At 36.4% G+C, this 8502-nt stretch overlaps 1 protein-coding gene across 1 annotated transcript; it reads right to left on the reverse strand.

Annotated features, from left to right (window-relative positions):
• Positions 1–212: 212 nt before the first annotated feature.
• On the reverse strand, positions 213–8282 carry LOC149770094 (uncharacterized). Its single transcript, XM_089949414.1, has 4 exons — positions 8142–8282; positions 6847–7092; positions 5030–5129; positions 213–418 (listed from the first exon to the last, which is right to left on the reverse strand). Exons 1-4 carry the CDS (start codon positions 8242–8244, stop codon positions 247–249), a joined length of 621 nt encoding a protein of 206 aa, XP_089805540.1. The 5' UTR covers positions 8245–8282; the 3' UTR covers positions 213–246.
• Between the last annotated feature and the right edge of the window lie 220 nt (positions 8283–8502).

Genomic DNA, 8502 nt, shown 5'->3' on the forward strand with positions numbered 1-8502 from the left:
TATCGAATTATGCCATATATGTGTGTGTGTGTGTGTGTGTGTGTGTGTGTGCGCGCGCACATACCAAAATGGAAAAATTTTATCCAAATCAATAGATGATTTACTTTCTCTTTTGGGGTTTTAGTGAAAATTTAAAAATTTTAGTTGGCTCAAAAAAAAACATCAAATGTTCAAACGTAAAATCAATGCAAAATATTAGTGAGGTCAAAAACTGTGAAACATATTGTCGGCATTGGTTGGTTTTGGTCAGTGAATTCCACCTGGGAAATGTTCTTTCAAATAATCTAAGTACTCCTGCAGAACGAACTCCTTATCTTCACGGCAGACCTGTTTACCGCAGCATTTGGGGAAAATCTCCGTTCTGTTTTCGCTCATATAGCACCACAGTCTGTTCACGGACTGGATGGAGTCGGGGCACCTGGAATAATCATTTGGAATCCGTGAAAGCGGCTAGTTGATTTTATCACTCTTGCTCAATACACGTATTGTGCTATATATTTTCGTATGAATTTTCGAACGAATACAAATTATCAGCTCTTCTCAGTTTATCATATATTACAGCTGGGTTGAATAGCTTGACTATGCAGTCGTTGTTTTAGATATGCTGGTTCAGGACCTTTTCAAGCTAGAGTCAGCTAAACTTAGTAAATCTTGGGCACCAGCAAAGACTAGTCACACGTATATTTTTTTTTAGCAGAATTTTCTAAACCTTTGTAGATTTTAAACAGATGGAACCTAACTGTGTTTGGAAGGATACGCCAATAACGATCATATACAGTTTTCGAGTTAAAATGTTTTGATCTAGCGCAATTTGAATACATAGTCTTTGCCAACGTGTTTAAAGATCCTACTTTGTAATGGGGCATCATTGGACCTGGTTGGTATTTACATGTTGTCTTTGTATCTAATTTAGAACATTTCCGGTAGGTGATATTTCACACCTAAGAAGGATACTTTATACTTCGATAATTTGGTCGTATATATTTTCATTAAACAGAATATATTCAACACACCGCTCTGGTGGCCTAGTGGTTAGAGCGTCCGTCTCGGACGCAGGAGGTCGCGGGTTCGAACCCCGGCTGAGTCATACCAAAGACTTACAAAATTGGTACCTACAGCTGCCTCGCTTCGCGCTCAGCATTAAGAGGTTAGTGTTAGGACTGGTCAGCCTGGTGTCAGGATAATGTGACTGGGTGGGACATCATGCTACATGTCTGTGGCATGATGCCCCAGTGCTAGACATCACTATAAACTGTCACACTGCAGATATCGTAGCGACGTTAAAAATTTAAATCACACACACACACACACACACACACTATATATATATATATATATATATATATATATATATATATATATATATATATATATATATATATATATATATATATATATATATATTCAACCTTCTGCGCGTGCTCAAGTAAACTGTTGACAACATGGTCTTGAGGCATAAACATATATCATCTGTTGAGGAGTGTTTTCAGCATATCGATACGGAGGGATGCCTCCCTTTGGAAGGATAACATCATTGTTACAACGGAAAAAAATATGCTGGTAATAAGCCACCTAAAAAACGCGCGTGCACCTTGCTCCGCCATTTGGAGTCCCTAACAAACCTTTGTCAACATTAGTCTGATTGAACTGTCGATAAGGATATTTACATCATCGAAACGATCCATAGATTATACTTGAAATTAAGTACCCTATAGCACGAAAATAAAAATAAAGCTGAAAGTTCCCTTGCTTATATCGAAAGACGGAATAATGAATTTGAACCGTAAGCGTGTATATTGCCATCAAATAGAAATGCATTCTTTTTTCTTTGGACAAACAGACAATATTTACATTTTTTAAAAGTGTTTCGTATCATATCCTTAAGCTTGTCATCTTGAAAAAGCATTTCCGGACAATGATTTTCGGGATGCAAATATCAGTTCTGAATTAAAATTTCATAGCATGTGTTTTATGTCAGAACTTTTATGTACAAATACTTTTCGCAACAACAGGTGTTTGTGACAAAGTTGACAAACCAGTTTAATTAGTATGGTCAAATATTGTATTTGTGGTGGAGATGATGGCCGTAGGATGATATCGAATGAATGCGATAACCGTTCAAAGAAGTTTCATCTTCAGTGCATTCAAACGAAAAACGTGTCTAACGGAACATGACTTTGTGTCGAATGTCAAAACGAAGTATTCCTGAAATGCTTTTAGAAATATGAAATTATAAATTACCAATTAGCTTTTTAACTTGAACCATAACCAATGATTGATTTCAGCCAATGACAACTGAAAATCATTACATGTTTCTACTTGTTTGTGTATCCATTTATTTATGCGTTTGTTTATCGATCGATCTATTTGTTTATAAAAGGATAACAAAAATGGTTGAAATTTAAATGTTTTATTTGAAGAAAACAAGTAGGAAAGTCACGCATTCGGTCTCGTGCGGTTGACATGCACAACAGAATGTGATGTATTATTATATTTTTACGCACAAAATTGCGATTTTGCATTCGTAATAATGCTAGAAGAATAATGTTATTAGGTGCTGGTTTGCGGGGCTAGGGATTCAAAATGGCTGATATGGAAGTACACACGTTTTGTGACGTCAGGTGAAAACAACGGATACCCAATTAAAATGTGGAAAATTCAAACGATGGTCAATTTTCAAGTGACAAATGACTGTACGTTTGTGTGTAAACGTTTTATTCTTAGCTGAACGGGGGGGGGGGGGAGGGGAACAGAAGCCCCAAACCTGCACACACCCTTGTTCTGGTCCTGAACACAGTGCTGACGACATTGCAAGGACTCACGCGGATTACGTAACAATATAACGATAACGACACAACGAAGTGCCTCTGAACCGCCGTACATCGTCTGGTTGTTTAAAGCTCGCATTTGATTGGACTTCAAAATATGATATTAGATGTAAGGTGAGATCCAGCTAACGGGTTCATGTATTAGTGCGGAATGTACTAAGGTTCAAATGGCACTGGAGTCAAAACAGACTTCTAACATTGTTATATTCCGAAAGAGAATAAACTGACGAGCGTGGACTTTCAGATGATAACAGTATAAATTCAATGTTATCTGAAAATCCTTAATCAACTACTGGCAGAATTACCCTGTCGGACTTACAATGCACATGGGAATATTTCCAACTTGCTTTATTTTCGTGAATTTCCAAACTGGTAGAGAAAATGTGCATGTTTAGTTTTTATGCACTTGACTTTATTGTATCGCAAAATAATCGCAAAAATGACAACACAAGGGTAATTCCACATGTGGGTTGGAAATCCCTGTTTGTTTTTAGAGAATATAATTGTCGAAGATTCGTTATTTGCTGTCTTAAATCTGACAACGTTAACTAACAATATTAATTCTATCTACTCCAAGTCATTTAACATGTATGTAGCGCGCACCTGACTACTGCAATGTAGACCAAGATCGCTTGATCATGATTTGACAGCAGATCAAGTTCTACCCTTTGCTATTTGCTCGAAATTATAGAACATCAGCACTGAATCTACAATGATCTTATCTGAGAGCGTGATACTTACGAGAAATATTATGCACCTATACTATTCATTTTGACGTTAGCAATAGCATCATAATGTACAGTAAAGGCATACCTATCAGAATAGGTTACTGGAAAGGCATACATATCCGAATAGTGTACAGGAAAATAATACCTATCAGAACACTGTACAGTAAAGGCATACCTATCAGAATAGTGTACTGGAGATGCATAACAATAAGAATAGTGTACAGGAAAGGCATACCTAACATAATAGTGTACAGGAAAGGCATACCTATCAGAATAGTGTACAGGAAAAGAATACCTATCAGAATAGTGTACAGGAAAGGCATACCTATCATAATAGTGTACTGGAAATGCATACCAATAAGAATAGTGTACATGAAAGGCATACCTATCAGAATAGTGTACAGGAAAGGCTAACCTATCAGCATAATGAAAGGAAAGGTATACCTATCAGAGTAGTGTAAAGAAAAGCCATACTATCAGAGTAGTGTAAAGGAAAGGCACACTATCAGAACAGTGTCCATAAAGAGGCATACCTATCATAGTAGTGTACAGGAAAGGCATACCTATCAGAATAATGAAAAGAAAGGCATATCTATCAGAATAATGTACAGGAAAGGCATACCTATCAGAATAATGAAAAGGAAAGGCATACCTATCAGAGTAGTGCACAGAAAGGCATACTTATCAGAAGAGTGTACAGTGAAGGAATACCTAATATAATAGTGTACAGGAAAGGCATACCTATCATAAAAGTGTAAAGGAAAGGTATACCTATCAGAATAATGAAAAGAAGGGCATACCTATACGAATTGTGTACAGGAAAGGCATACCTACCAAAGGCAAACCTATCATAATAGTGTACAGGAAAGTCATACTTACCAGAATAATGTACAGGGGAGGCATACCTATCAGAATAGTGTACAGGAAAAGCATACCTGTCAGAATTCTGAAAGGAGAGGCATTCACATAAAAATAGCTTACAGGAAAGTCATACATATAAGAATAGTGTGCAGGAAAGGCATACCTATAAGAAGAATGCACATGAAAGGCATTCCTATCAGAAAAGTGTACAGGAACGGAATACCTATCAGAATAATGAAATGAAAGACATACCTATCACAATAGAGTACGGGAAAGGCATAATATCAGAACAGTGTACATGAAAAGGTATACTATCAGAAACGTGTATATGGAAAGGCACACTATCAGAATAGTGTACATGAACGGCACACCTATCAAAATAGTGTGCAGGAAAAGGCATACCTATCAGAATAATTTACAAGAAAGGTACACCTGTCAGAATAATGTACAAGAAGGACATACCTATAATAATAATGTACAAAAACGGCACATTTAGTAAAATAGTGTGCAGGAAAAGCATACCTATCATAATAATGTACAAAAAAGGTACACCTATCACAATAATATGCAAGAAGAACATACTTATCATAATATTGTGCTGGAAGTACATACCTAAGACATTTTAAAGCATCCTGCTGGCAGAAACATCTCGAACAACCATCATGGAAGGAGTCACCAACCTTCATTAGGGTTCCTCTGTATAAACATGGTTCTGCAAGTAAACAAAGTTTAATCAAAGATGAATTGTCTTTATGGAGTTCTATTATGACATGATTGGTTTACTTTATTTTTCTCTGAACATCTTCGTATGCTTTGATATTTTATAATGTGTGCCTGAGTTACAAAACTAAAGACAACATACAAAACTGAGGTGGTATGGAGGGAAATGGCCTATTGTTATTATTATTATTATTATTATTATTAAAAATCAACCTCTCCGGTGGTCTAGTGGTTAGAGCGTCCGCCTCGGATGCGGGGGGTCGTGGGTTCGATCCTCGGCTGAGTCATACCAAATACTTACAAAAATGGTACTAACAGCTGCCTCGCTTGGCGCTCAGCATTAGGACTGGTCGGCCTGCTGTCAGGATAATGTGACGGGGGGGGGGGGGGCATCATGCAAGATGTTTGTGGCATGATGCCCCAGTGCTAGACATAAACTGCCACATTGCAGACATCGTAGCAATATGACTGAAAAATTGTTAAAGCTACGTTAAAAGTCCCATTCACACACACACACACATTATTAAAAATCAAATAAAAGGTATTTTGCATGGACGACTTTTCCTGTTGTACTTATGCTTTTAGTCAGAAGTATGTCATAATTGTTTAATATTTCCAATCAAACATGAAGTTCCATACACATTCATGATAAAATATATAGCATCAATTCCGTTTAAAGATTGCCGATGATACAACAAAGAGGCGTGATACCGTATGAAAATTGTATTACGATCATTCCATTGGTGCGGGGTAGATCTAATATGCCGTCGAATAATTCGCCGGCAGAAAGGTTATAGGTTATGTTTGCGTGAAATGATTGGTATAAATAGAGCCTGGGTCGCTTGGATATGTAATTCTGGATAAAGAAGAGGACCTCTTTCCAACCATTTAGGTCTCTTTCCAGTATCCAGTGAAAAAAGTATTCGGAAGACTGAGAAGTTAACTGACGTTCACAAAGGAGGGAACATTAGTCAGAAGAAATTTTATTTTACAGGGCGTAGCAAAACTGCTTGTGCAAAACTTGAAAAGCGAAAAGAGATAGATGACATAATTCCTGCAAAAATGAGCCAATTTTGTTTCGGTACATTTCCTTGTAGTTTATAGAATTGAAGACATATTTTTTGTTTTGATGAAAATGTCAGAAAGAATTTGCATAAATGATCTTCATGCGATATTTATTTTTATTACATCAACCTGCTTTTGACAATTGCTTTTCATCAGATAGTTCTGTGTGTGCGGTAAATCGTTATGTAAAGGCCACCTTTACTAAGGAATTACCTTTTACTTAGCAATCACTTTTACTTAGGAATCACCTTTACTTAAGGAAACCTTTTAGAGACTCCATTAAACATAATTATTGTATATAGTTAATTCTATTAAACAATTACCTGTCTTAAGGGAATATTTCTCCCACTTCAAAAAGGTGGCTGCTTAAGGCGTCGTAAATGGTTCACTGTTAATTATTTTCAACAGAGTCTTACCACTGAATCTCTTTTTATTTGACAGTTTAAAAAATATATTAATGTGAGCATAGTTTGCCAATTCAAAACAGGAATCTCACATGTCATATAACTCGAACTCTCTGATGCGAATGTTTTGCTAGCCAAAGCATGCATAACCTGTAACTTTATTAAGGTTGTTTCGTACATTTTGTCTAAAATGAATATTCCTGTTGGATCCTTTACATGAGATAATATGCTTATCCCTACCACATTCTGTAACGTTGCAATATTCCCAGTAGGTTCCATTCTTAATCGGGGACACGTAGCACCAGGGTCTGTCCGCCGATCCGATCGGATTACGGCAGTAATTATGATCTAGTCCGCCGTTTGGAAAAAGAGAGGGTGTAGCTTGATGGAGGTGACGATTCCACTGAATACATTCTTTTCCTGTTTCTGAGAATCTCTGGTAACCTCTGTATGACACGCCGTGATCATGAGGTGTGTAACAGGAAACTGAAATAAACAAACATACATGATTTTTCATTACGTTATTTGCAAAGAAATCTAAACGAAGGCACATAATTAGCCACTTTTTCAAATATTCCAAAATAAAAATTGCACCACCAAAGCAACAATTGAATTTGCTTAAATCCAATCAATCAATTAATCAACAATATTTGTTTTTTCTTCAACCAATCAAAATACAATTTTTAAATTCAATTCTTGCTTTGATGGTGCATTTTTTTGTGTGGAATATTTGAAAAAGTGGCTAATTATGTGCCTTCTTTTAGATTTCTTTGACACTGATGCTGAGCAACGTCATTACAATGTGCATTTTAAATGCAAGGACAAAAATGCCTAGCTACAATTACATCATATCCCCATATATTTCTGTGATAAATTATGAGAAATTGTCTGTAACAGTCCCCGGAAGAGTTTGCTATTTTTATAGAATGAACAACAAGCGCATTAACCTATTATTCCGACCGACCTACTTTCTCTCATTAGATATATTTCTAAAAATTAATAAAGTGCGGGGCCCTTATGAGCGCCACATCGGTCCAATCGGCCTAAAACTGGCCATGCCCTTGAGACCTTAACATAATTTTGGTTTTTTGGAGGTTTTCGGTTTGTTTAGTGTGGTTTCACAACGGTGAATTTTTTTTCTTTTTTTCTGAGTGACGAGATATGGGCTATTACATAAGAATCCGGCATTAGCTATGAAGATGATGGTCCATACAACTGAAGGCAAACACTGTTAAGGTTTATTCTATCTTTTATTAATATGCCCTTTGCACCTCAGTTTCGGACGAATGTCACTAATCAGACACGCAAAGTTGCCAGTGTAACTTCTTTTCGCTGCGATTGTAAAACCCTTTAATGTATTTAATCTTTCGTTACAATAGTTCGTTAAATGTCTAAGTATTTATATATTTAACGTCAGTATATTTTTAGGAAAGCAAATATACTGCGATAGAAATGTCATTCTGGTACATTCAACATATTTGTTAAACGAAATTTGACTTTTTAGAGAAGAAGGAAATAACAGTTGTCTACCTTACCTGTGTAAAAGCATTGTGCATACGAATTTCCAAAACGTAGAAGCAAATGCAAACCTCCGAAAATACAAAACATACTACTGAAATACGCCATTTTTATGGTCATACTATCATGCTTCGAGTCAACCGTCTAACGTCTAGCACCTGTCGTTTATTTATTCAAGTGACGCATTTGCCACTTTCGACAGGTGCACATATGCTATCTTGATATGTCCATCAAAGTAGAATGATATAGCGGAGGCATGAATGTGTGATGAAGAGGTATATTCGTAAGTATTTGGATTATATCAGACTTATCGAACACGAATAACAATGCTGTAAGTATAGGATCTATACCAAACGTATCCACTAAATATAGCGCTAA

The sequence above is a fragment of the Sinohyriopsis cumingii genome, unplaced genomic scaffold (assembly GCF_028554795.1).
Source record: "Sinohyriopsis cumingii isolate HCF-2022 unplaced genomic scaffold, ASM2855479v2 utg002708l, whole genome shotgun sequence".
NCBI lineage: Eukaryota > Metazoa > Mollusca > Bivalvia > Unionida > Unionidae > Sinohyriopsis > Sinohyriopsis cumingii.

Coding starts and splice junctions, on each gene's coding strand:
- LOC149770094 (XM_089949414.1), bottom strand. CDS start 8,244: ATGACCATAAAAATGGCGTATTTCAGTAGTATGTTTTGTATTTTCGGA. Junction 7,093..8,141: donor TGCACAATGCTTTTACACAG/GTAAGGTAGACA, acceptor TGTTTATTTCAG/TTTCCTGTTACACACCTCAT. Junction 5,130..6,846: donor TTGCAACGTTACAGAATGTG/GTAGGGATAAGC, acceptor GTTTACTTGCAG/AACCATGTTTATACAGAGGA.